This window comes from Gopherus evgoodei, chromosome 23 (genome assembly GCF_007399415.2).
Source record: "Gopherus evgoodei ecotype Sinaloan lineage chromosome 23, rGopEvg1_v1.p, whole genome shotgun sequence".
NCBI lineage: Eukaryota > Metazoa > Chordata > Testudines > Testudinidae > Gopherus > Gopherus evgoodei.
Window position 1 is genome coordinate 1,414,950 of NC_044344.1, and position 27,115 is coordinate 1,442,064.

Below are 27,115 nucleotides of genomic sequence, written 5' to 3' on the forward strand. Positions count from 1 at the left end.
CAGGTAAACAGTAGGGAAGTGGGGACCATAGTGACAAAACAACACAGAAATGAGGATTTCACAACCCCCAGCTATCGATAAGTGATTTCTTGACTGACAGGATTTTATCAAACTACGTTTTCTTTAGCCATCATAAGATCTTTCTTTATGTGGTGATAGTGGGGACCGTTAGGACAGGGTCTCCTTAATAGCCTGTGTCACAGAGTCCCTGGGCAATGCTCTGGAACTGCTCCCCACAAAGCCAGGCAGGACTTTGGGAACCTCCTCTACCTTGGAGCAGACTTCTTCAGGGCAAGAAGCTCACACGTCTTCACCTCCTGGGTCTCCTTGGAACATTCAGCATCCTCTGCGCCTCCCACAGCGAGCCTACCCCGGCGGGGTCCTGGGGAAGCCACAGGGTCCTGCACCCCCACTTTGCAGTCAGACGTGACTCTCAGCCAGCCAGTAAAACAGAGGTTTATTCGATGGCAGGAACAGGGTTGAAAACAGAGCTTGTAGGTACAGCGAACCGGACCCCTCGGCCGGGTCCATTCTGGGGGGCAGTGAGCCAGACCCCCACGTCTGCACTTCACTCCTCGTCCCCAGCCAGCTCCCGACTAACAACCCCTCCCAGCCCCTCTTCTCTGGGCTATGTCTCTTTCCCGGGCCAGGAGGTCACCTGACCTCTTTGTTCTGCCACACCTTTAGCATCCCCTTGCAGGGGGAGGAAGGGCCTGGCCCTTAGTTGCCAGGCGACAGAGGGTCTGCCAGGAATTGAGGCCCCCCCCCCACAGTATTCAGAGGGGACATTAAGAACAGCCCCAGTTCATCACAGCCTGATATTAGAGTGTTTTAATGTAACTTAGATGGAATGGGAGGATGTGACTTCCTGCTTCTCAGCTCATGGCTGCTACTCAGCTGCTCTTTTAATCTGGCTGCAGATGAAGGCCTTGTAGTGCATGGCCGCAGGAGCCGAGCCCGGCGCAGCATGGGCAGAGGAGTTTAACTCTGCATATTCACCTGGAGATGTTCTTGTGACTGGCCATTTGGATGGTGGCAGCCCCAGAGGCTCCAGCCGTGAGGGCCCCTGCTGTGCTGGCAGTTGACAAGAGGCAAGATGTGAGCAGTAGGTGGGACAGACAGACGGGTGTGTGGGGAGGGGCAGGGTGACCTGCTGCACCCTGTCCAGTATTCCCCACTCACCCCCCTTGGAGCTGAGGCAAGTTGAGGCCCTAGCTTTCCGGGGTGATTTACTATTCCTGGCTCCAGTCGGTGCCTGCGGGTCCTGTGGCCAAGGGGTTGATTTAGAGTGCGCATGTGGGGCCTGCTCCTGGAAGCTGTTCTCGGCAGCCGGGCCTGCCTCTCTCTTGCCGTGGGAACTCGGAAGCATTTCGCATGCATGAACAGAAGCTCAGATTGGTTTGGCACCCGATACAGGAACTGTTCCCGGAAGTGAGCCGTGGCTGACTTGGTCAGAACGTCACTGTCATGCAGCAGCCCAGGGATCTTGGTTTCGGGCTGCCAACACCCCGAGCCATGCACACAACTGCTCTCCAGCCGTCATCTGAGTAGTTTCAAATGATCTTTATGAAAGACACAGCAGGGCATAGGTTTAGCTGCGCTGGAGGCTGGGTTTGTTTCCCTGCGGCAAGGCCCCTGCTGCGCTCTGCGGTCTCCTGGAAGGTGTTCAGGGTGCACGTTCGCACTGCCCCTCTGTATCTAGACATCCCCCAATTCTGTGCTGAGTAACATTGCAACCTGTGCCGTGGTCAAGATCGGAATTCGGGTGATCTCAGGACCTGCCACTTAGAACCAAAACAAGCAACAAAGTCTAGACTAGGGTGGGCAACCTTTCAGAAGTGCTGGGCCGAGTCTTCTTTGAGTCACTCAGATTTAAGGTTTCATGTGCCAGTAATTCATGTTAATGTTTTTAGAAGGTCTCTTTGTATACGTCTATAATATATAACTAAACTATTGTATGTTAAGTAAATAAGGTTTTTAAAATGTTTAAGAAGTGTCATTTAAAATTAAATTAAAATGCAGAGCCTCCCGGATCGCTGGCCAGGACCCGGCTGAGTGAGTGCCACTGAAAATCAGCTTGCGTGCTGCCTTTGGCACGTGTGGCATAGGTTGCCAGTCCCTGGTCCAGAGGGAGTGAGGAGTGCTCCGAATTCTCCCCACATGTGCCTAGGAGCCATTCATGGCGGAGAGAGGAGGGTTGTTCTGTAATGCTATAAAGACACTTCAAGAGAATCAAAGTGGCTGAAATCTCCATTCGGGTAGGCTGTTGTCCCTGGAGCAGCGAGGCTACAGAGGGTGGGCGGGTGGGCTGGCTGCTCTGTATTTCTCCAGTCTTGTTTCCCACCCCATCCGATGGCAGTGAGTATCCCGGGGATGCTCTGCAGGAGTGTGAATGGGTGGGGAGGCCGTGCAAACACCTCTCCGAGCTGGCAGCGGCTACTAGGGGACCCTGGTGGGTGCAGCTGTAAATCCAGGAGGCTGATCTCTTTCTGGGACCAGTTACGTGCCTGGTGCTGCTTGAGGCTCTGGAAGCAACGTGCAAGCCAAGGAATGTCACACCCGCACTCTGTTGCATTTCAAGTTTAAGTGCGGCTAATAACAATGCTGAAAGCCACTGCAGGCTGACCTGGCCCAGAGCTCCCAGCAGCAGGATCCTCTACCTGTATCTCCCCTGAGGGATTCTGCCAGAGGGCTGACAGCATCAGGGTGTTGAGAGCCACGCAGCCAGCCCAGTCATATCAGTCTGCTGTGGGCTTTGCTGCAGCTTGTATGTCTGGGAAGGCAGCAGCTTTCTGAGCGTGTGTGGGGGTGAGGGAGTTCTGGCATCTGCACAGAAGAGAGTTGCTGTGCTCCAAAGGGGCTCAGAGACAGGTGTGCACATGGGGCAGCACCCAGGGGGGACTGTGGGCAGAGGTGGGAAGAAAGGGTCAGGAGCCCAGGCACTGGGCAGCGGGTGGAAGAAGACGACAGTGGGGCTGGGCTGGGTCTGAAGGGGGGGCTTTTGCCTGCAAGGAGTCAGCCCGCCCCAGGGAAGCCAGGATTGAGCTGCAGGTTGTCTTGGTGGAGATGGGCCAGGCTGCTGGCCTGAGAGCCCTGAGAGGAAGGCTTGGGGCAGAGGGTGGCCCTGTGGAAGTTGCTATGGCTGTGTGCCAAGGGAAGTCTCTGCCTGCTTATACAATAGCAAAAGCTTCGAGTCCCTAAGCACCTGGAGGACCCAGCACTCGTGGGAGAGATTAGTCTGGGCTGAGGCTCGGAGGGAGCAGCAGCCTGTCTGGGGGAAGTGTGGCAGACTTGGGGCACAGGCCATGGGCATAGAAGGGCCGGTGCAAAGCCCATCAATGCTAGGAGAAGACTGTCCATTGACTCCAGCAGATCAGTCCCTCCAAGCACTGCTGGCCTTTTCAGAGTGAAGATACTGCTGGCATCCTAGGTTTGGCTGGCTGGGGTTGGGGGGAGCCAGAGCATAGCAGGTTCTGGCTTTCAGTCAGCACCCTCTGGGATGAACCCTCTCTCCCCAGCTTTACTATTAGCTCTCTGTTGGGAAACACTCTGAGATCTGGGGGTGAAACTGGTTTTCTAGGCTTCATGCTGTTGCTAATTTCATCCCTGGTGAGCTAAAAAAAGCAGCTGCTCCATCAGGTTTTGAGCCATTTTAGTTTGGCAGCATTGTAAGGCTAATAGGAGATGATCTCAGGGCTTTTTGAAGCTGGTGACATCAGCTCCAGGGTGCCCCGCCTGCAGTATGAGGACAGACTAGTTTGCAGAGCCTTTCCCCAGCTTGGGCTGCAGTCTCTCAGGGCTGCAGAGGTGCCTAAGAGACAGGGAACGGCACTGCTGTGCTGTGCTCTCTAGATTCCTGTTCTGCGTAAGAACTCCGTTTGGGTTTTATTACCATGCACAATGTTCAGCTGTTTTGTTTTACTTGTTTAAGGATCAGGCCTCAGGGCTTGGCCACAGACTGGTTGTGGGCAGGTCATTAGGGGTAAACTTTCCCAAGTAGCTTCATGTTCTGGATGCTGCTGTTTGACCCGCGTTGGGCTCCGAGGTGCTGAGCATTGCAAGTGTGTAGCGGTTTTGCTGATCAGCACATGACTGTCTGCAGGGTCCCGCGCCCTAGTAGGCAGAGAAGGGAAAACAGTCTGATTACTGTGAAACTGCAGCTTTGGTAAGTTTCTCTCTCTTCAGATTGAGGCCTTTGACTGCTGCTAAAACAGAAGCAGAGAAAAGCAGCTGTTCTCACTCTGGTCTGATTGTGTGATTTGTGCTTCCTCATCCCACTGAGTTAGTCCTTCGCCTGCAGGTGTCGAAGCTGGCTCTGAGCTTCAGGGCTTGCAGAAATCCACCCTGAACTGCTGAGGGGTTTCCTGATCTCTAACTCCAGTGACTCTTGGAGGGTGGCAAGTGCAGGGAGTGAGTCAGGGCATGTGCTGGGATCTCTGATGCTTCCTGTAACCTCTCACCCACCCACCCCCAAAATCAGGCTTTCCCAGCTGTCAGCTTCTCTTGTATTATTTGCTCAGATTGCTTTCATGTGGGGTTACCTGGGCTTTCCCTGCAGTTATTTACTGTCACTGAAGCCGTAGGATCTGGCTGCCCTCTGGCACGGAGTGGGAGTGACACGGTGGAAGTCAGTTGGGTTACCACAATGTAAGCCCAGTGAGCGAGGGAATGGTCCACTGTTCTCCAGGCTGTGAGCCCTGCATTGCTCCTCACTCTGCCCCTGGCCTGTCATAAGGAGACTGAACTCCAGTTATTGCAATGGCAACCCATCTGCCACTGTCTCTTCTCCTCCCCCCGCCCCCCATCTCTGGCCTGAGATACTGAACTGACACAGCATCCTCTCGTGAGGAGGTTCACTCAGCTGAACTTTGGTGATGGCTGGTTGTGCTCAGCTGACCTTTAGTGGGGACTGAATTTGCTCACACCTTTACAGAGCTGCAGATTGTCTGGTGAACAAGCCACGGTTTCCCCTGCTAGTTTTCATTTGATTCCCATTGACACACATGGAATAAACCCAAGAGTTATTTCTTCCTCGTTTCTGCTGTGGTTCCTGGCAGTCCCCACCTCCCGCACTTACTGTAAGTCGAGTGTAGCTCATTCCTTGCACTGGTTCTGGAGGGAAACCAGAGCCGAGAATCAAGGTAGAGTCTGGTTTGGGGACAGGGTGTGTTGGCATCCTGCTGAAATTCCGTAACTGGCAGCTCCAGGCAAAGGTAGGGAGCCTACTGGAAATGTTGTGTTACATGGAGAGAGTCGGGTCTTGCCGAAAACATCCTCCTCCCCCCCCCCCCCCCCGGGATAGTTTGGGGTTGGCTTCACTCTAGGGAGATTTGCATGGCAGTGGAAGCAGTGTGGGAGCTGAATGAAGAAGCACTCCACTGCCTGGTGGGTTCACTCCTCGTTTCGAAGTGCTGGGAAGTCTTGTGCACTGTGCTGAGGGGTGGGGTGGGGGACAAGGGCTGCAATGTAAGTACTAGTTGGTGCAAAGGGCTCAGCTGCAGATCTCTGCCTTCTCAACCAAGGATTTCTACGGCTCCGTGACCCACAGCCTCAGGCAGACATGACTCCCGCTGAAGCTGTGTGAAGTCTACAGGATCAGACGCAAGGAGCTTGAGTCCCGATGCAGCCAATACTTTGAGCAGCTTGTGTGCTTATAGCTAGGCACATGGTTAAGTACTTTGCTGAATCGGGGCCATCGGTATCTCGCCTCAGGGTTTGGCTCTGAGGGGCGTGGTGCAGCACATGGGCTAGGCTGCGTGTCTATGGCTCTTCAGAATTGCTTTGGGGGTGTCCTGTGTGCCCCGCTGGGGGGAAGCTCACCCTGTGCACAGAGCTAGCAACAGGCCTGTGCACCACAGAAATCCCACTAACCTGGCGTGTGGCCCTGGAACTGCCCCTCTGCCCAGGGCTGAGTTCCCCTGTTGGGTCCAGGTTGCGTGGATATTGTGTTGTGCCGACCTGTGTCTTCTCAGCCTCTCCATGGCCAACCTGCGCTCAGAGGCTCTAATAGGAGCCCGAGTCTTGCTAGTTTGGCTAACACCAGTGCAGAGGCAAGTAGGGGAATTAAACCTTTGCAGGCAGGGAGATGGGGAGGGTTAGAACCTGAAATTCTTCAGCACTTGTGACAGATGGAGCTGGGTTATCGGTGCTCTGAGCTGTGTTTGTTTCTGTACTACTCATCTTCGTGCGTGGTGGCCATCTCAGGTTGCAAGAGGAGATGGTGGTGCTCTGCTCGCCAGGAGTCGCTCACTCTGGTGTTACTGTATGTCCTGGGAAAGCCGACAAGCTGTGTAATGTCGTGAGGGGCGCTGGTGGGTTTATGGGGGGTGGGATCTTCCTGAGGACAACACACACCCACTGTCTGCCCAGCGTGTCTCTTCAATCCCCCAGTGATGTGGTTTTGGTCTGTGGTTCAGGGTTCCCTCTTCCTTTGCATACACCAAGGCTGTGGCAGGAGCGGAGTTTGTCCTGAGAATCCCAAGCCCGAGCCATCGGGTATTGTCCTCTGATGCCGAACATAGAGGGGCTGCATGAGGTGCAAATCCGTGCAGGTCTTGGCTCCAGTGCAGTGGCCCATCCTGGCTGTCAGCTGCAGGTAGGAATCCAAGAGCAGCTTTGCTGACCAGGAGCCTGAGGGGTCCCTGAGGCATGTGCCTCACCCAGAAAGGTGAGCAGTCCCACCTCGCTCAGCAAAGCGCCTCGTCCTGGGCCGAGCCAGCCCCGTGAAACGGGGCGGGGGGGGAGGGCGCGCCAAGCGCCTCGTCCTGGGCCGAGCCAGCCCCGTGAAACGGGGCGGGGGGGGAGGGCGCGCCAAGCGCCTCGTCCTGGGCCGAGCCAGCCCCGTGAAACGGGGCGGGGGGGGAGGGCGCGCCAAGCGCCTCGTCCTGGGCCGAGCCAGCCCCGTGAAACGGGGAGGGGGGGGAGGGCGCGCCAAGCGCCTCGTCCTGGGCCGAGCCACCCCCGTGAAACGGGGCGGGGGGGGAGGGCGCGCCAAGCGCCTCGTCCTGGGCCGAGCCACCCCCGTGAAACGGGGCGGGGGGGGAGGGCGCGCCAAGCGCCTCGTCCTGGCCCGAGCCAGCCCCGTGAAACGGGGCGGGGGGGGAGGGCGCGCCAAGCGCCTCGTCCTGGCCCGAGCCAGCCCCGTGAAACGGGGCGGGGGGGAGGGCGCGCCAAGCGCCTCGTCCTGGGCCGAGCCACCCCCGTGAAACGGGGCGGGGGGGGAGGGCGCGCCAAGCGCCTCGTCCTGGGCCGAGCCACCCCCGTGAAACGGGGGGGGGAGGGCGCGCCAAGCGCATGCTTAAGGGCTCTGCTGAACCAGGAGCTGACAGCGAGGCACGTAACACGTGGATGACTTTCCCCAGAAGCGTTGCATGTCCATGGAAGTCAGTTGGGATCCACTGCCTATCTAGGCTCCTAACTGAAAGCTGCGGCCGTTCTGTTCCACGTCCTGGAAACACGAACTCCCGTGTCTCCCCGAGGAGCATGTTCTGCTCGGCTGTGCCAGGGTTGGTGTCTGGGCAGATCCTGTGTCTGGTGGCAGCCGGGACGTGACGAGAGGCTGTGGGTCGTGTTACCAAGGGAGCAGGCCTACTCTTCTGTTGTGTTATCAGCACTGATAACTGGCCGGCTGCCGTTCAGCAGCAGGAGTCGCGGTTACGCTGCTTCCCGTGGCTTGTTCATGCTTTAATAAACAGACATCTACCGCGGCCGTGCCTCGCCACTCGCCGAAGAAAAGATCTTCCTTCCACCCCACCCCGGGTAAGTAGAAGGTATGAAATAGTCAGTGAGCTTTCCCGTTCCCAGGGCGAGCACGAGCTGAATGGAACGGGGCTGCCTTCCGGATCCTGGGCCGTGTCAGTGGCTGGGGATACAACTCACTGATTGTTGTTGAAACCAGCGATTTCTCAAGAGGTGCTTGGCTCTGGCCCAAGGCAGAAACCGTTTTATTGCGTGTAGGAAATGGCTCACTCGGAGACTTGTACTTTTGCTTTCTGTGTTGATGAACTGAAATGGTGTCGCTCTCTGGCCAGCCCAGCGCACTTGGAGTGGGGGAACGCTCCAGCTGCCCAGAGAAAGAGCTGTTGTGCTAATGAGAAGACTGGAAAAGGGGCAGGCGGGCAGAGCGAAAGGCCAGGGGCTCTAGAATGGAGCCCCAAAGACCCCTGTGGATGGGATGTGTAGTGGGTCTTGGGGACCCCACTGGAAAATCGATGTCCTGGGGTCTGTCACTCAGTAGTATCAAACTAACCCTGAGCAAATGGTCTCTGTTAATGCACTTCCCTGCTGCTAGTGGGCCAGTGGACAAAGAGGTGCAGTTGTGTCCTGGCAGCACAAAGGAGGGGGGGCAGCAGATGTGCCCTAACAGGATGCTCTAACCTCTCGTTTTCTCACCACTTTGCCCTCTAACCTTCTAACCTCAGCACTGATCGGAGCCAGGCTCTTGGTGAGAGAACACTAGCCGGGTGCATGTCTGCCACCAGGGACCGCAGAGCGATGCCTGTGGCTTGTGCCGTGGCATCGAGCTCCTGAAAACCAGCACATGCGAGGCCCCTGTGTCGCAGGGTGAATTTTGCTCCTGCGCAGGGGGGTGGCATGGGCCTATGCAGGAAGGGGTGAGAGGGGAGCATGGGTTGACTCTGCACCAGGGTGAATTATGACAGGAGATCTGTTCACTCTAGCAGCTCATTCTAGACCAAGTTTCTTTCCAGCTGCAGATGTACCCTAGGGCTGATGGGTCAGAAGATAGGCCTGAGATTCGGGTCATCGGGTTTGTCTATTATTCCTGAGGCATCTCTGAATCCCCTAGTCAGAGCACTTAGGCCTACCTCTGGCCAGCTTTCATTCCTTCAACTTGTCCTGCTGAGTTTTGCATGGAACCTTTCTGTGAGCATCTGGGGAAGCTAGCAGGCTGTTCCTGCTAGCCTGTTATCCAGCCCATAGCAGCTAGTCCTGGTGCCCCAGATCCACAGGATCGAAGCTACACCCCAGCTTTTGATCAGGCTCTTGGAGAACCCTCTCCAGTGTGCCAGACCCCCGGGGGGGCTCTCTACCTTCAGGACAGGCCACGCTGGGCTGCAGCCCCCCTGCTTCATGCTGTGAGTTCTGCTCAGCAAGCCCCCTGAGGCAGACTCCCACCCCGCGGGTGTCTCAGCAGGTATGTACAGCAACACCTCAGGAATCCTGGTTTGCAAATGCTGTCTGGGGACTTGCAGTGCTGCGGTCCGGCTGGCTTAAGTTAGCTCAGAGAAATGGAGGGTAAAGCAGAGTCCGTTCTGGTCCACCCAGAGCAATTCACCAGCCAAGCTGTCATGAAGCATCTTCAGGCTCCTGCCAGGGGCGAGGGCTCCTGCTTCTTCCAGAGCCAAGGCTTATCTCCCTCCCCCCGCCTTTGTTCTCCACCTGGGGTCTCTGCTCAGCTTCCTTGCTGAGAGTGGCAGCCGTTGAGTCCTTGGTTCTCTGGGCCCCTTGCTGATCTGGGTCAGTTTCAGCCCGTTTCAAAATGACTCGTTCTGGGCAGACAGCAAAGTCTGTTAGTCTGCCCTGAGAGCAGACATCACCGCCCCTCCCCCCCGAGCAGTGCAAATTGGGAAACTGAGGCATGCACAGGATTCATAGAAACACTTCTGGCAATTCCCCCGTGCACGGGGGAGGGCTAAGTGCAGGCTGCTCTGTGGCATTTCAGGGGAGTTATTTTTGTCTCCTGTGGGGGGAGGGGTGATAACAAAGACCGGAACGTTTCTGAAAATGGGGAAGACCGGGTCTGTTCTTTCTGCTGAATTCAGAAGTGGCCGAGGGGATTTCCATCAGCCTTAAAGAAACCTGAGCTTTGGGCTCAGATCAAGCACGGGAGATGCCACCCATCCAGGCGGCCCACCTGATGGGCGAGGAGCCTGGCGAAGTGGGGAGTGGTGGTGGTGTTAAAATCTAACTGGGACCCTCCCCACAGGCCTGTGATGACAATCACGTCACTCCAGTGGAGCATCCTCCACCGTGTGGCTCCGAGCATGTTGCAGATGCCCCGCAGGAGTCGTTCCCCGGAGAACTAAGATGTGCCCCTGCAGCTCGGCGTCCCTGCTACTCTGATGTGGTTCTCTGTGTGTTGCCAGGTTCCAGAATCAGCTGAGATGGCGCAATGGAATCAGCTACAGCAGCTGGACACGCGGTACCTGGAGCAGCTGCATCAGCTCTATAGCGACAGCTTCCCCATGGAGCTCAGGCAGTTCCTGGCCCCCTGGATCGAAAGCCAGGACTGGTAAGTCCTCGTGCCATGCTGGCGGCAGCTGGGGTGTCTGTCTGCTTGCTCCAGGTCATGAGCCAGCCTCCAGTGCATGGGACTTACCTGGAGACGACGAGTCCATAACTGCAGCAGCTGGAGGCGGGAGACTGGGTGCGCTTGGCCTGGCAATTTCTCTGTTCCAAACCTGCACTTGGTCTGCTGTTGCCAAATGGAGCGTCAGTGTGCTGGCCTGCTGTGGCTGTCCAGCTGGCGCTCTCCCTGGGCCGGGGCCGATACCAGGACTAGGTGCCATTGAAGTCGCCCCCAATGGGTTTCAGGCCGCCTGGCCCTGGTGCTCAGCCCTTTGCAAAGGGTGAATCTGACCCTTGCTGAGCATTTCTCCTAGAACTGGAGCCAGGGGAGGGATTTGCAAACACAAGCACTTTTCCTCCCCTCTCTCGCCTGCGGCACTGGCTGACCTGACACTGCCAAGGCGGTGAATGTTGGTGTGCATCACACCTGCAGGCAGGTAGGGCAGCCAGGTGCACGGTGCTGGAGATGGACGGGAGCACGTTGAATGGGGGATTTGACATTACACATTGCAGGCGGGTCCAGGATTGGGTACTGGCTCCTGAAGACACTCCCTGTGGCGGGAGGTGGAGGGTACTGGTGCAGAGCACATACGGAGCTTGCAGAGACTAGCTCGGGCCAAGCTGTCAGTGGCAGCCTAAAAATGGCTGTGTAGAATTTGCATGCATGGCTGCCTGCATGAGTGAGTCGGGCCTGCACGCACGGATGAGCAGGTTTCTGCAGCACTCGACTCAAGCATGCAGACCGTGCATCTTGCTCTCACTGGGGCTTTCTTAGGGGGCCCTTGCCAGGCAAGTAGGTGCCCAGGGGTCATGTCCCAGCAGGGAGCCTGGTCCTGCCCTCGCTGTACTCATGGGAGTTGCTCCCATGCAGCTGATGGAGTCATCCTGGGCTAAGAGTGGGGTGAGCAGAGTGGGGCTGGTGCTGGTGCACGGACTGTTCCTACCCACCTTCTTGCATCTGTGCTGTGGGTTTATTTCAATCCCCCCTCTCTGCCGTTCCTCCCCGGCAGGGCGTACGCTGCCAGCAAGGAGTCCCACGCCACGCTGGTGTTCCACAACCTGCTGGGGGAGATCGATCAGCAGTACAGCCGCTTCCTGCAGGAATCCAACGTCCTCTACCAGCACAACCTGCGCAGGATCAAACAGTTCCTGCAGGTGGGTGCCATGCAACTGGTTGGCTACAGATCTGGGGGTCCCACAAAGAGCCTCTGGAGTCAGCAGCATGGGTGGCAGGGAGGGGCTCAGCCTCCTAACCTAGCACCGCTCTCCTACGTGGCGGCGTCTCTTGTGCTCAGACACAGCGGGGTTCTCGGCCCGACTGGCTGCCAAGGGTGTTCTGATTGCTTCCCTGACCTCGGGCCCCCTGAAACTTATGGGCTCGACTCACCCTTAGGCCCTGTCTAGCTGCACCATGTAGCCACACAACGAACCACTGCTGGGCCCTTTGCACGGGGCTGTCGCCCCTGCAGGCAGGGTGTCCCCGGCCGGCGTCTTGCTCAGCAGCAACGGGTGGGTCACAGGTAGCCACGCCAAAGCAGCAGTCCTATCTCAGCATCGCCTTCCCTCGGGGCTCTGGCAGCAAGACAGCGTCTTGGGTCAGTGCCTGACCCCAGCCAAGCCTGTCTCCAAGTCAGAGCTCAGCACCCCCTCCCAGCCAGTCCCCAGCTTCCCCCCTTTACACCTCCCTCCACGCCTATTGCCGATGTGTACGGGTAGCACCTTGTTAACCCTTTCCTGGCTGTTGTGGAGTCAGACGCCCCGTCGTGGCCCCTGTATCGCAGTAGAACTGCCCATACGAGGGTTTGCATCAGTGTAGCTATACTGGTCACCCTCCTGCCTCCCAGGGACCTGGCTCTCCTGTCTGACAGCCCTTGTCCTTGGGTCCCTCCGTGCCTTGTTCGAGCCGGCCAGGGAGCAAGCTGAGCTGGGGGCATGCCCCAGGCCTTACTGAGACTGGGGACCAGGACTCCTGGGTTCTAGTCCCAACTCTGACAATGAGTCCCTCTGTGACCAGGTCACTTCCTGGGGAAACTGAGGCACTGGGGGGTGGGAGCTTGGCAGTTTCTCCTAACTGCTTGTAAAACGCACTTGTGGATCATCTGTGTCCAGGGAGGCACCGGCAGCTCATGCTAGACTGCAAAACTAGACACATCCACTCTATGGTTTAGGCAGTTCTGTTTTGAGGGAGAAAACCTCAGCCTAGCAGGCTGTGATTCCCAGCTCTGTTAAACCCCTCAGCCATTCCCCGACCAGCTCTGAAATGCTTGGCCTATGCCCTGGGCTCAGCAATCTGTCATTGTCGTCAGCTGCTCAACGCTGGCTGGATGTTCTGTGTTTCTCCTGTCCCCCTCTCCGAAAATGCATATAGAGCAGGTACCTGGAAAAGCCAATGGAAATCGCCCGGATTGTGGCTCGGTGTCTCTGGGAAGAATCTCGCTTGCTGCAGACAGCTGCAACTGCGGCTCAGGTGAGAGCGGGGGGTGGCTCCAGCTCTTTGCTGAGGCGGTTCCCTGCCGGACGCTCCCCTCGACCCTGTTGTAGAACAGGCCTACGCACCCTTTGGGCGGAAGTAGGGTGTAGGTGGTACCAAAGGCCCTGAGGGATTTGAGGGGCCATTTGCAGGATCCGTCAGGACGGGGGCCATGTTAGCTCAGCGTGCGTGGAAAGCGGCAAGTTTCCAGCAGTGCAGGACACCAACGAAGGGCCTTTGGCGGCTGTCGCTTGTTTGCTAGGTAGGGCTCTGTGTCATCTGCTAAGTGCCGGGGCCCCCAGCCACAATCCCAGCACGTGATGCTGCTGGTTTGATTCGTGGTGGGGAGGCAAATCTGCTTGCAAAGCCCTGAGCCAAGCTGCCCGAGTGCCCAAGCTGCCCAGCCATTCCAGGAGCTCCCCAGCAGCGCAAGCGACTCCCCCGTGGGCACACGGTATTTCTGCAGGGTCTCTGATCCGACTCTCCTAAATGCCCATGTTGTTTCCCCTGCGCAGCAAGGGGGGCAGGCATCACACCCCACGGCCGCCGTGGTGACAGAGAAGCAGCAGATGCTGGAGCAGCATCTACAGGACGTGAGGAAGCGGGTACAGGTAGGTCTGCCTAGCTGCCCCGGGACCAGCCCTGCTGAGTGCGTTTGAGCCTCTGCCCCTGAATGACCCCCGACTCCTGGCCTTGCAGGATCTGGAGCAAAAGATGAAGGTGGTGGAGAATCTCCAGGACGACTTCGACTTCAACTACAAGACGCTGAAAAGCCAAGGAGGTAAAGGGGGACGCACCTGTCTGGAGGGGAACATGTGGGGAGGTGTGATCTGGCGAGGCCTGTCCTGAGCCATCACTGCCCAGTGCTGGGGGCCAGCCTGGCATTCCTCCCAGCAAGGACGAGGACAGGGCACCAGCCTGCAACGCAGGAGACCCCAGTTCTATTCCTGGCTCATCCACAGACTCCCTGTGACTTGGGGCAGTCGCTCAGTCTGTGCGCCTCAGGCAGGGGCCGTGGGGATCGCGCTCTGTGCCTCAGGTGAGCCCAGCCTGGTGTGACGATCGCGCTCTGAGCCCCCACATGCAGTGGGGATCCTGGCCCAGCATGACGGTTGCTGTCTGGGCTTTGGCATCCCCACTGCCTGGGGGCACTGGTGCTGACCAGGGGTGTGAGGATAAATGTGTGAGAGGTTGGGGGTGGTCTGCTACTCCTGTGTTGGGGGCCAGACGGGGGTATAGGAACAATTTTTGGGGGTGCTGAAAGCTATTGAACCAAACTGTAAACCCTGCACATGATGGAAACCACTTCAAGCGGGGGGTGCGGCAGCCCCTCCCCAGTGCCCCAGAGTTGAAACCAAAAGCCCAGGGGACTGCTGGAGCCAGGAGCTGGGGGGACATTGGGGTGCATGCATTTGGTGAGTAACTCGCTCTTCTCCCCACCCAGATATGCAGGATTTGAACGGAAACAATCAGTCCGTGACACGGCAAAAGATGCAGCAGCTGGAACAGATGCTGACCGCGCTGGACCAAATGCGCAGAGTAAAGTGCTTTCTGCCCCGGCTTGGCCTTCCCTCCCCCCGCGTGCCCTCGCTTGTCAAAGCGGCCGGGCGGGTCACTCTCGGGCGCCAAACCGGCTTTGTCTTGTCTTAGGCACCGGTAGAAAAGAGCGGAGGCAGGTCCTGCCTCTTTCAGCAGGTGGCCTCGTGCCGAAGGGCAGCTGAGTTGCGTAGCAGGACGCTCCTGTCCTGTCCACGCGCGCATGTCAGACATATTTTGTGTGATCTCACTAACCCAGTGCAGGCGCTTTCAGAGCTACCCAGCTCTGACTTCTTCTGCTGATTCTGTTTGAAAGTGAAAAGCCCCCACCTAAGGGTGTGCAGTGGCTGAACTTCCCAGCTGCTGTGTTTGTGCTGCGTCCCGTGTGTGGAGAGCAGCCTGGGGCCAGACCTACCCCCCCAGAAGGGCTCTGCTCACATGTAGGCATCATGACACATGGCCACAATGGAGCTTGACAGGTTGGGAGCTGAGCTGGGCAATCTGGCCCCACCTCTGGGCACTGAGCACTTGAACATCTGTCCCTAAATTCAGTGTCGGGGTGCTCAGATACCACGGTGAGGGGCTTGGTATAAGGACTGGCTAGAACAGAACGTGCACAGAGCCGCTGTAGAAGCCACTGGTGCTGGCAGAGCTGCAGGTGCCTTGCAGGGGCCCTCCCGTCTAAGGGATCTAGAATTTGCAGGGACTGCAGGGATCCAGCGACACCTGACTGTCTCGTTCCCGTGATTAGGGGATTGTGAGCGAACTGGCCGGGCTGCTGTCGGCCATGGAGTATGTGCAGAAGACGCTGGCAGACGAGGAGCTGGCTGACTGGAAGAGAAGGCAGCAAATTGCCTGTATTGGGGGCCCTCCCAACATCTGCCTGGATCGCCTGGAAAATTGGTGAGAACCCGTGAGCCCCTCAATAGCCTGTCCCCATTAGTGCTCCCCACTGAGAGCTGGCTGGGTGCTGCTCGGTTCCCAAGCAGGGCTTTAATTCAAACCACCAGGAACGGCTCTCTGTCCCGAGACCCTCGTCCGCCTGGCCGAATAGTCCCCAGTGTTTCCCCAGCCCAGCCGTGCCCTGTACCAGCCCGCCTGGCTGCTGGAAAACTTAATGGTGTTTGGTTTGCCTGTCAAATCAAACCATTCGTCCCGGCCAGTGGGGTCTTGCAAGGTGGCTGTGAAGACTCAGGGCCCTGCCCAGGCCACTGCTGAGCAATTTATAGATTTCTCCTTTGCAAAACTTGTATGTGCCTCAAGTGTTCTCCTGCAGCCTGGGGGGAAAGGTACCGAGCAGGGAGCCAGGAGTCACCCATCTGCTGGCAGCAGATTGCTGGTGCGCAGGACAGTAATGGGCTGAACTAGTGAGAGGTGCTCTCAGCTCGCTAACGTGGCTTCCCCCCTCCTCTAGGATCACGTCCCTCGCAGAATCCCAGCTTCAGACACGGCAGCAGATCAAGAAGCTAGAGGAGCTGCAGCAGAAAGTCTCTTACAAAGGAGACCCGATCGTCCAGCACCGGCCCATGTTGGAGGAGAGGATTGTGGAGCTGTTCAGGAATCTAATGAAAAGGTACCATGGGTACTTCCCGGGTCACGAGGACAAAGGGCTGCTCCCGCTGAGCCTGAGAGCATCTGGGAGCAGCTGTTGCAGGGGTGAGGCTGGCCGCATGGGTGTGTCTGAGCATGACGCTCCATGTGCTCTCGTCCTGCAGCGCCTTCGTGGTGGAGAGGCAGCCCTGCATGCCCATGCACCCGGATCGCCCCTTGGTCATCAAAACCGGCGTGCAGTTCACCACCAAAGTCAGGTGAGTCTTGGTTTGTGCTGGGGGAAGCTCAAGGGCTGCTGTTGAGGTGGGGAGGGCAAACGCGTGGCCACTGTTAGCGTGCGTCCGAAGGGTCCTTTCGCTCCTTACTTTGGTTGGAGAACGTCCGTGCTGCCAGGGCGGGGAATCTGGCCCGAGTGGCCGGCCCTGGGTGGTGGTGCTGCAAGAGCAGGCCAGTTGCTGGCGCAGCACCAGCTGCTCTGTTCCTGGAGACGCTGCAGGTTCTTGTTCCTCTGCCCCTGCAGTGGGGGTTGGCAGGAGGCTCCTGGTGGTGTTTCTGCCTTGACCGATCTCTTGGGAAGTGGTGCCTCTGCCGGCTGATGTGCCTGGCTCCTGTCACCATGTTCCCAGTATGGCCAGTCTCCTCCAGCCCAGCCTCTCCCACCCGGCACCTTTCTGCTCTGGAACATTGCAGTGCTTGGCAGCAAGAGCAGCATGACCCGAGCTCCTGGGTTTGGAGGCAAAGGCCCTAGTGCGGTGGTGTCATCCAGCAGCTGGCATAGGAGTGGGGAGAGCCAGGGGCTCCCGAGGACTGATCCCAGTTCCGCCGCGTGGCCTGGGACCACTCCCTTCCCTGGCCAGATCCCCAGCTGGGAGCTGTCCCCTGAGAGCACGGGGGAGCTAGGGGGCAGTGGGTGCTAACAGCTGGATCCTCGGAGCACCTGCAGCTCCCAGCACACCCGACAGCAGCTATGAGGGCTGGTGCCCTGGGAATGGGGTTCTGATCTCCCAGAAATGAGGACGTCCCTGGGCCTTTGCCAAGGAGCCTTTGTGGGCACGGCGCTGCCCCAGCTGCACCGCACATTGTGCGCAGCGGTGTGGCCAGGGAAGTGCACACGGCTCTGCTGCTCTAAGTGGTGCTTAAACCTCCTGCGATTCTCCCGGGATCTCAGCTCATTGCCACCAGCGAAGGCTGCTCTGGTGTCCAAACGGCTCATGCTGAAACGCCTGCTACCTTCCGACAGGTTACTTGTCAAGTTCCCTGAGCTGAACTACCAGCTGAAGATTAAAGTCTGCATTGACAAGTGAGTGTCGCGTTCTGGGCTGGGATGGAGTCGCTGAACGAAGGGGCAAGCGGAGGCCATGGGCTCTGCCCAGGCACCAGCCTCTCCTGGGGGAATCCGCTCCTGTGCCGAGACCCAGCATGAGCGAGGGCTGCGTGGGGTGAAGCGGTGCCCTGGGCATGGGGGAGGCTTGTTTGGATGCCCTTGAGGTGCTGGGGTCAGAGTGCACATGAGCCATCTGCACCGAGTCAGGGCTTCTTGGCAGCTGCGGTGCCCACCTGGGTGGGGGGTGTAAATGGGATGTGCCCTGCACTCCGGAGCAAACTAACACTGTGCCTCTCTCCTCTGCAGGGACTCTGGGGATGTTGCCGCACTCCGGGGGTAAGTGGAGTCAACGTGTCTTGTCTTTCTCCGTCCCCGATGTGCCTGTAGTCCTGCCCCCTGCGCTTTTGCTGGGCTCTGGGGGATCCTAACTGTCCTCCTTCCCTCCTCCAGGTCCCGGAAGTTTAACATCCTGGGGACGAACACCAAGGTCATGAACATGGAGGAGTCTAACAACGGCAGCCTGTCAGCGGAGTTCAAGCACCTGGTGGGTGGCCCGGTGGCTGGCTGGCTGGCCTGGGGGCTGGCCTGGGGGCCCGGTGGCTGGCTGGCTGGCCCGGGCTTTAGCTTGTCCCTTCTGTTTGCAGACGCTGCGGGAGCAGAGGTGCGGCAACGGGGGCAGAGCCAACTGCGACGTGAGTGTCCAAGCCTGTGCGCGTGGCCGGAGAGGTGGCCTGGGGGACCCTGAAAGAGACCCCTCTGGGCTGGGAGAGCTCCCGCCAGGCGCCCCCTCCATAGCTCACTGGAGTTCTCATAGCTCACTGGAGTTCTCTTCTCCAGACTGTCTGTAGGGAACGTTTTGTGCGCCACATTCTGCAGGGAGGCAAAGCTGCACCCCAGTGGGCTGCAAAAGGGGTCACGCCCAAGTACCCGCAGGGCGTCTGGGGTGAACAGGCTGCTGCTGGCCTCGCTGTGCCCAGGTGCCAGCCCACTGGTGCCCATGCGACCCTGTGACCCAGAGCAGCACCTGGTCTGTCGGCCGCCTGGCCCGCAGGTATGCGGGGGATGCCAGCATCCTCTGAATGCCTTGTCACCCTGCCAGGCCTCCCTGATCGTCACGGAGGAGCTGCACCTCATCACCTTTGAGACCGAGGTCTATCACCAGGGCCTGAAGATTGACCTGGAGGTGAGTCCTGTGGGAATCGTTGCCGGGTGGAGCTTCCTGCCCCCAGCGGGAGCAGTAGCAGGTCGCCCAGCCCAGCTGGGAAGGTGCTGCTGGCTTCCTCCTCAGATAAAGGGCCCACTTCTCCAATGGCTTGTCCTGGCCTATGGGAGCAAAGGCCCCTCCTGGGGGAACGCAGAGTATTAGGCAGAGCCACGTCGCTCTCGATCACTGGCCTTCGCGAGGCTCCCAGGAGGAGATGGGTGAAGGGAGCCAGGACGCTGCTGAAGCCAGGATGCTGCTGAAGCCGCCTCATGGCAGAGGGGACTGCCGGCTTGAGCAGGGAGAGCGTGCTAGAGACGAGATTGCGCTCGCATCGGGACTCTTGGCAGGGCACAGCCAGACAACTCGGCTTGCAGAGCACTGCAGGGTCTGGGCCAGGAGATGGGGCTGGGGCAGGCACGGGGTGTGTGATGCAGTAGGGTCTGTCTGTGTGGGGGATGGGAGAGCCGGGGAGGACTTTAGGTGAGGGACAGGACCTAGGCCTGTAACCTGAGCCAGGTAGGGGGAGGGGGTTAGCACCTTGGCCTGGGAAGCTGGACAAAGGAATTGGCCGGCTGGAGGAGGGGCAGTTCAGTTTTGGTTTTGGGCTGGATGAGGGGAATTCAGGGGATCCTATGCTGGACCCAAGCACCCTGAAACTCCAGAAGGACTCGACTGAGGGGTCCTGACTGAGCCTGCAAGCCCTGCTGTAACCTGCATTCCTGTTGTCCAATAAACCTTCTGTTTTACTGGCTGGCTGAGAGTCAATGTGGGTCCCAGGAAGAGGGGTGCAGGACCGGACTCCCCCACACTCCGTGACAGGGTGTCCAGAGGGGCCTAAGGAAACAACTGTGTCTCATCTCTCTAGACCCACTCGCTGCCCGTCGTGGTCATCTCCAACATCTGCCAGATGCCCAACGCCTGGGCATCCATCCTGTGGTACAACATGTTAACAAACAACCCCAAGGTACGTGTGCGGCCAGCCCAGCAGTGCCCGGCCTGCCACGTGGCCCCTGGGTGGAAGAGATTCGGCGGGGCCCCCTGAGGGCCTACCCTGAGAGCACCTGTCTCTGCCCAGCTGAGCTGCCTGGGCCTGACCACTCCAGGTCAGACTCATGTGAAATATCCTCAGAACCCGAGTCTGTGCGCCACATGTCGGCCAGGCTTTGAGTGGGCGCACCGGGCCTGGGCGTGGTGTATGGCTGGCCTGCCTGAGCCCTCGCACAAGTGACTGGGCTCGAGTCTGCGCTGGTCTGTCGCGTAGTTGGAGGCTGGAGCCACAGGAACCCCTGTAATTGGGACTGCTATGATCTGAGATTGGGGCCCTGGTGCTGCATGTAGACAGTGAGAGAGTCCCTGCCTCAGAGCTTCCCAGCCACCCAGATGAGGCAGAGAGGAGAAGAGGGGAAACTGAGTCATGGCAAGAGGCAGTTGCCGGCCCGAGGTCACATGCGCAGGTGATAGAAGCACTGCCCATGGGATGGCAGTCCTTCACCCACAGTACCCTGTCAAAGGGGGCTGGGGAGTCGGGCTGGGCAGCGTCCCCCTTCGGGTTGACCACTGCAAGCTGGTGTGTTTCCCGGCCTCTGTCAGCATCACCCACAAGTAGGTTTTGTTTCCTCCCACAGAACGTAAACTTCTTCACCAAGCCCCCGATCGGCACGTGGGACCAGGTGGCTGAGGTTCTGAGCTGGCAGTTCTCCTCCACCACCAAGCGGGGTCTCAGCATCGAACAGCTGACCACGCTGGCCGAGAAACTCCTCGGTAACCTGCCCTGCCCGGGCCTGTGGATTGTAACCCCCTTAGGCAGGCAGGCAGGTTCTCTTGAGGGGGGTGGGCTCTGTCCCTGGGCCAGGGGGAGCCTGGTACCAATGCTTCGGGACCCAGGCAGCGAGTGCGAGAGAGAGGGGCTTATGGCTGGCGTCCTTCCAGCCAGGGCGAGCTGGGTGTTGGTGTGTGGGGGGGTGAAACTCGGCAGGAGGCCTGGGTCCCAGTGAGCCCGGGCGGCTCTCGCGTGGCATGGCAGGGTCCACGCCGAGTGACGCAGGCTGAAGGCAGAGGCGGAGTTTGTTCCTGGCCTGACTCGCTAGCCGGGAGCGTGGTGGCAGCAGCATCTGGCGTGGGATCCCCTGGGGCTCTGTGGTCAGGCTCTGTTCATGGACACGTGGAAATGCCATTCGTTATGGAAATCTCTCCAGTGCTAACGACCTGCTCTGTCCCCACCCTAGGACCAGGCGTCAACTACTCTGGCTGCCAGATCACGTGGGCCAAGTTCTGCAAGGTGAGAGCTGCCCCCTGGTGCGCCCTGCTCCACACTCCTCCTTGGCCTGCGCTGACCTGGCATCTCTCTCTTCTCCGCAGGAAAACATGGCCGGCAAAGGATTTTCCTTCTGGGTCTGGCTGGACAACATCATCGACCTCGTGAAGAAATACATCCTGGCGCTGTGGAACGAAGGGTGAGCCGTGACCATAAGCCCTGGGACCCTGCAGCTGGGCAGGGGCCTGGGCCTGGGCCCGGGCCCAGGGGACGGAGGGGCAGAGACAGGAGCTGTGGGGGCTGGGGTGGGGGTCCGTGACTCCCAAAGCCTGGGGCGTTTTCCCTAACACCAGCACCTGGTGAGCTCCCTTGGGCTCTGAGCCACGCTAGGGTCCTTTGCAGTTACTGAACTTTGTTTCAGGGGCTGATGCAGATTAGAAATGAGGGGGTGCATGCTTTAGTGGGGTGGGGGGGCATTAGCCCTGGGAACAGCTCAGACAGGGCCGCGGTGCAGACTTTGAACCAGGACTGGGGTCTCTTCCTGAAACGTGCCCTAGCTCCACTCCGTGCTGTGGGCTGGACGCTGGAGCCGGGTGGGATCTCTGGCCTGCGCGGTGCCGGTCAGGCTGAGGGCTCGGCTGATCCTTTTCTGGACTGAGCACTGGGAAGCTCTGCCGCTGCCGTCAGGCCCTCAGGACACGTGAGCCGGCCCATCAAACTGGCAGCCCATTCTGAGGATGAACGTGGGGGCTGGATCACCGCACCCTCCTTCCCTCCCGGCCATGGCATTGGCTGCATGGTGACAACTAGCAGGAAGAACCATGCTGTGCTCAATGGATCTGCCTCAGCCAACACCCGGGGGCTAATCAGCCCCTGGAGAAACTTCCTCTCCCAGTTGCTTCAGATCATCCTCAGGCCCACTGGGACTGTGCCTCGCAACCGTCTGCAGCAGCAGGGCGAAGGGTCCCTTCTGCCAGTAACCCGCGGGGCGTGTGGGGGAGGGAGGTGGCGATAGCCGGTCGCCGTGTGGCTCAGCGCTGTCTCCCCTCTGCCAGGTACATCATGGGGTTCATCAGCAAGGAGCGGGAGCGGGCCATCCTGAGCACCAAGCCGCCGGGCACCTTCCTGCTGCGCTTCAGCGAGAGCAGCAAGGAGGGGGGCATCACCTTCACCTGGGTGGAGAAGGACATCAGCGGTACGTGCCCTGCGGGCGGAGCACGTGCCCAGGCGGGGCCGGTCACCGAGCCGGGGGGAGTCGTGTAGTCCCGTTACTGTGGAGCAAGGAGCTTGTGATCTTAGCGTGTCTTTGCCCTGCCCTGCAATCAACTCTGCCACCCAGCAGAGTCGGCCAGGGTCACAGGGGGGCTTGAACCCCACTTTCTGAGTCCCCAGCCTGCACTCTAAACGCTGCCCCTCCTTCCCCCCGACCGGTCAGATGAGCTGTGGGACCGTAGCAGCCAGCCCCAGGATGCTGAGCGCCTGGTGCTGCCAGGAAGTGGGGTGCTCTGCACCTCCTCGGAACCTGGATCCCCGGGCTCCATGCGACCATGCCCAGAACCTGCCTCTGTTCTTATGCAGCTGCTCTGCTGTGGCTAGCGATAGCTGGGTGGGCTGTCTCTGTTCCTGGTCGTTCTGTGGGGCTTTTCCCCAGTGAGCCAGGAATGGGCCTGTGTGAAATGCTGCCTCCTCCTCCAGGGAAAACCCAGATCCAGTCCGTGGAGCCCTACACCAAGCAGCAGCTCAACAGCATGTCGTTCGCAGAAATCATCATGGGCTACAAAATCATGGATGCCACCAACATCCTGGTCTCACCCCTGGTCTACCTGTACCCCGACATCCCCAAGGAGGAAGCCTTTGGCAAATACTGTCGACCGGAGAGCCAGGAGCACCCCGAAGCTACGGACTCAGGTAGTCGTTGACATTCTGCCCCGGCTGTCTCTGGCCAGTGGCTGGTGGGAGCTCTGCAGAGAGGAAGTGTTGAGGAGACCCGGCAGCTGGTAACGACCAGTGTCACAATAGCAGGGAGCTGCCTCCCTGCCTGGCTCGATGCTTCCTGTGCTCGTGGGTAGAGAAGCCAGCCTGTCTGCGGCTGGCCAGGTATCCCAGTAGCAGGGCCAACTGGGCTGGGACAGATGGCAATCAGCTAACCTGCTCTTCTCCCCACAGGTACAGCACCGTACCTGAAGACCAAGTTCATCTGCGTCACCCCGTAAGTGTTCTCTGAGGAGGCTGCTGCCTGAGGGTGTCTGAGCACAGGGTCGCTCTGCACCGTAGGGGCCACGACAGACATGCCTCGACTGTGAGAGCCAGACTCTGGTGCAGCCAGCCCAAGGTCTGGCCCTGTTGGGTTCTGCGCAGACAAACACGGAGATGCCCCATCCCAGGGAGCTCAGAGACTCGCTGGCTCAGCCCTGTGGGGAGGAGGGGCAAGGGGGGGTTCTCCCCATTTGGGAGAAGTGGGACCCAAAGGCACAGGGTCACCCAGAAAGTGGGCACAGTTGGGCATTGATCGCAGGGCACCATCCTTCCTGTGTCAGAGCCCCCCTCCCACGCAGGCCCAGCTCCGTCCGACTCTGCCGCAGTGACGGACACGGCTCTTGGCCTCTCATGGCTTCTCTTGTGCTGTCTCCCACCCCCTCCCACTGCAGAACGACGTGCAGCAACACCATCGACCTGCCCATGTCCCCGCGCACGCTGGACTCGCTCATGCAGTTCGGCAATAACAGCGAGGGAACGGAGGCCAGTGCAGGAGGCCAGTTTGGTAAGTGGGCAGGGCCTGGCCCCCTGGACATAAAAACCCGGGGCCCTCAGTGCCCCAGGACCCGGGGCCTATGATCACTTAGAGCTGGCAGGGGACTCCAGGGCGCGCCAGCCCCCTCTGGGAGCCCAGGCTTCCATTAGACCCTTCTCAGCCTGGTGCCTCCCCAGCTGGGAGAGGGGTGTTTGTGTCCAGCTGGCTCTGGGGGCTCCCCTCATGTGACTGGCCCCCTGTCCCTGTTTCCCTGCAGAGTCTCTGACCTTCGACATGGAGCTGACTCCAGAGTGTGCTGCCTCGCCCATGTGAGGGCTACATGCCCGGCTCTGCATCTCGACAACTCTTGCTTCCCGGCTCCGTCGTTCCCTCGTCCTGCTAGGTCATGCATTCACTCCGTGCCCCAGAGTGTCCCCGGACTGCTCCCTGGGGAGAGACATTGGCCTGGGGGTCCTGATCAGCTCGCAGCTGGCGCTCGGAGGTGGTGTCAGGGGGCTGGGGGGAGGGAACCTTTTTTCAATCTCCTTCCATAACAAACGTTTTCTGCTCGATCAAGTGCCTGTTAACATCTGATTGGCGCCTCCATCCATGAGAAGCGCTTTCCAGACCTCCTGCGGTGCTACCAGACACCCTCTTCCCAGCTCGTCCCTGTGCTAACATCCAAATCCCCACGAGGATTTCAACGAACAGGCCATTTCTTTGAGGCAGCCGGGAAAGGAGCCTTGGAACCCAGCAGTCCTAACACCAAGAGCTTTAGCTAGTCAGCGTAGGAGTGCGGAGAACGTGCCGGTCTGATCTGCCTCGGGCACCAGCCAGCGTCGAACGAAGGGGCTGTCAAGCGACTTAACCCTACAGGCAGGTTATCCCAGAGTGGTTGTGCCTCTCGAGAGGCACTTGGTTCTGGCCTCCAGGAAAGGCTGGAGGCTGGGCTGGATGGGCCGTCAGCCCCGGTGCTGGGGTAACAGGTGGCCAGACCGATCTGTCTCCAATGTGGGGAGCGGCTGTCCTGGCCCCTGAGCTGGAGTCAGATGCGAATGGTGCAGTTCAGCTCCCTGCCCATCTGCCGGGGCTCAGGCTACACCCAGCATGGGTGACGAGCAAGCCAGGCGCCCGCCTCCCCCTCCAGGCAAGCCCCCTGGAAATCGGCCTGCAGGGACACTTGGCCTGCTCTGTGTGCGGGGGCTGCAGGGGGCAATCTCCAGAGAGCAAGACAATAGTTCTCTCCCTGGCACACCAGATCCATGCACTGTCACCATCCCCATGCTCTCTCTCCTCCCACACAGCTGGGTCCTTCCTCCAGGTGGTTCCTGCAGTGACGGGGGTACCCTCGGTTACCGATCTGCTCTCTGGTGTAACCCGACTGCCCCCCAGCTGCTGGACCTTCAGGGCCCTGAATCAAACAGTGTCCATGGCGCTCTCCAGCCAGAGTTTAAACCCCGCAGACCCATCAGGCTGAGAGCAAAACACAGTGGCAGGCAATAGACAAACCTAGGGGGCTTTGTCCTTCGTTTCAATCTGAGGTGGTTTTTTCAGCGATAAGCTAGTAGGCTGGATGGTCTAGGAGGGTCAGCAGCCACCTCCCCAGCCAGCTTTGTGGGGTGAGGGCTGCAGGAGGAAAGCTAATAAGTCTCCTAGCCTCTGCTGGAAACATGCCAAATGGCCAGCGAAGTGGTGTGGGTCAGAGAAGGTGGATCTCCACCATGGAGCCCGGGGCACTCTGCAGCTAGTCAGGGCGACTGTATGAAGCCATTACACACAGTTCTACGCTGTACGCAAAAAAGGAGTAACCAAGTGCTGGGCTTTGCATTTCTCAGGCTTAGTGGGTCACAGTATTGAATCCACATGAGCTGCTGGTGGGCGAGGGGCACGGGGGTGCAAAGCAAGAGCCATCTGCATTTGACAGTGTGGTCTAAACCCAGGCTTCTAGAGACTTGTGGGTGTTTCCTTTTCTTAACCCAGAAGCCTGGAGAAGCCTCAGGGCGGGGCAGCAGCAAGTGCCTATTCTGAGCTGCTGCTCCAGGCCCTACACCACGGGCAGCCTTCGCACGGGGCTAGTGCTCTGCACTAGTGCACTGCATGGGCTCACGTTCGCCACACTGGCCCTTTACTGCAGACCTTGGTGAATGCTGTTTGCTGACGCAAGTTTATTTCTTAACACAGCTGCCTCTTTCCACCACCACCTCCCCACCTGCCTCTCGGCTTCTCCGTCATCCAGCCGCCTCTGGCCTGTACGTCCCCTAGTGATGCTCAATACTGTAAAGATTTTATTTTTTGTATATTTTATTGCTGTATTTACAGGCTTTAACTTTCTCCTAAATAAAGGTGCTAAAGCGACTGCAGACTGGATTAATCTCAAAGCAGTCGCTCATACAGTCGGGTTAAATGCAAAACCCAGGGGCAAGAACGGCCAGACTGGGTCAGAGCAATGGTCCATCTAGCCTGGTATCCTGGCTGCTGGCAAAGTCCAGTGCCCGCTGTTTCAAAGGGAATGACCAGAACAGAGTAACTTTATCGAGTGATCCTTCCCTTCAGCCAATCCTGGCTTCTGGTAAACAGGCGTCAGGGACACCTGGAGCATGGCCTTGTGTCCCTGACAGTTGTGGCTAGTGGCCATTTGGGGACCGGTCCTCCATGAATTTATCTAGTTTGGTGTTGTTTTTTTTTTTGTTTTTGTTTTTTGTTTTTTTGAACCCTGCTGTCGGTGTGGCCTTCACAACATGTCCTGGCAGAGTTTCCTGGGTGAGGGGGCATTGCCTGACATACTTGCTTTTCTCTGTTTTAAACCTACTGCTGTTAATTTCAGTGCCTGACCCCTGGTTCTTGTAGTCTCTGAAGGGGTAACTAACACTTTCTCCACCCCAGTCACTTTAGAGACCTCTCATACGCCCTGTGGCTGTTTCTTTTCCAAGCTGAACAGTCCCCATCTCTTCAGTCTCTCCTCGGATAGAAGCTGGTCCATACTCGGAAGCATTTTTGTTGCCCTTCTCTGTACCTTTAGAAAAAGAGACCTTAGAAATTTCTGAGATGGGTTGACCAGATCTGCAGGCAGGAGCTAAGCTGTGGGCGTACCCCGGAGTGATAGAGAGGCATTATGCTGTCTTCTGTCTTATCTAGCCCTTGCCTCCTGGTTCCTAATAGAACTTGCTTTTTTGGCTGCTGCTGTACATTGAGTGGCTGTTTTCAGAGAACTCTCTGCCGTGACTCTAAGAGCTCAGAGTGGTAACGGCTAACGTAGATCCCATGACTGTACCTAGAGCTGGGCCTGTTTTCCAGTGTGCGGTGCTCTGAATTTATCCACAAGTCAGCCCCAGCAGCCTGGGCTTAGATCATCTTAGCGTTACAGGGAGCCAGCTGGGCTGCACACTAAACACTAAGACGAATGAAGCCTCTGTGTCTTCCCCCCACCCCCATCCCATGGCTGCTTCTCCCCCTACAGAAATAGCAGAACTGGCCGCTGCAGCTGACGCTGTGGTTCCTGGGCAGGCCTGGCTCCTTGAATAATGGAAGAGGAGTGGAGGCTGCTGCCTAGTGGGTCTGCGCAGCAGCCAGCAAGACCTGTGTGTTTCCAGCCTGCCACTGGCTGTTCCTAACTCTCTGCCCCTAGGGAGCCAGAGCCCAGGCTGGGCTGCTGTAGGACGCGCCCGTTCCTTTCGTACCTTGCTCACAGGCAGGGTGCTCTGCCAGCCACTAACAGCCCTGGGAGGGACCTGGCACCA

General features: G+C 58.6%; 1 protein-coding gene across 4 annotated transcripts in view; it reads left to right on the top strand.

Moving 5' to 3' along the window:
- Nucleotides 1-25,738, top strand: part of STAT3 (signal transducer and activator of transcription 3) — a 34,500-nt gene extending 8,762 nt beyond the window's left edge. For 2 of the 4 annotated variants that reach the window (XM_030540931.1, XM_030540932.1), the window contains 23 exons: nucleotides 10,107-10,252; nucleotides 11,319-11,463; nucleotides 12,677-12,775; nucleotides 13,294-13,389; nucleotides 13,478-13,559; nucleotides 14,223-14,317; nucleotides 15,066-15,217; nucleotides 15,729-15,887; nucleotides 16,030-16,122; nucleotides 17,106-17,165; nucleotides 17,496-17,525; nucleotides 17,640-17,733; nucleotides 17,834-17,881; nucleotides 18,289-18,372; nucleotides 19,259-19,357; nucleotides 20,019-20,154; nucleotides 20,619-20,671; nucleotides 20,752-20,846; nucleotides 21,703-21,842; nucleotides 22,343-22,558; nucleotides 22,814-22,856; nucleotides 23,296-23,408; nucleotides 23,656-25,738. In XM_030540931.1, the coding sequence (XP_030396791.1) occupies nucleotides 10,125-10,252; nucleotides 11,319-11,463; nucleotides 12,677-12,775; nucleotides 13,294-13,389; nucleotides 13,478-13,559; nucleotides 14,223-14,317; nucleotides 15,066-15,217; nucleotides 15,729-15,887; nucleotides 16,030-16,122; nucleotides 17,106-17,165; nucleotides 17,496-17,525; nucleotides 17,640-17,733; nucleotides 17,834-17,881; nucleotides 18,289-18,372; nucleotides 19,259-19,357; nucleotides 20,019-20,154; nucleotides 20,619-20,671; nucleotides 20,752-20,846; nucleotides 21,703-21,842; nucleotides 22,343-22,558; nucleotides 22,814-22,856; nucleotides 23,296-23,408; nucleotides 23,656-23,711 (2,316 nt within the window). In that variant the 5' untranslated portion in view covers nucleotides 10,107-10,124 and the 3' untranslated portion in view covers nucleotides 23,712-25,738. Of the gene's footprint in view, nucleotides 1-10,106; nucleotides 10,253-11,318; nucleotides 11,464-12,676; nucleotides 12,776-13,293; nucleotides 13,390-13,477; nucleotides 13,560-14,222; nucleotides 14,318-15,065; nucleotides 15,218-15,728; nucleotides 15,888-16,029; nucleotides 16,123-17,105; nucleotides 17,166-17,495; nucleotides 17,526-17,639; nucleotides 17,734-17,833; nucleotides 17,882-18,288; nucleotides 18,373-19,258; nucleotides 19,358-20,018; nucleotides 20,155-20,618; nucleotides 20,672-20,751; nucleotides 20,847-21,702; nucleotides 21,843-22,342; nucleotides 22,559-22,813; nucleotides 22,861-23,295; nucleotides 23,409-23,655 lie in introns of those variants that run through there. The other 2 variants (XM_030540933.1, XM_030540934.1) reach the window with 2 other exon arrangements.
- The last annotated feature ends 1,377 nt before the right edge of the window (nucleotides 25,739-27,115 follow it).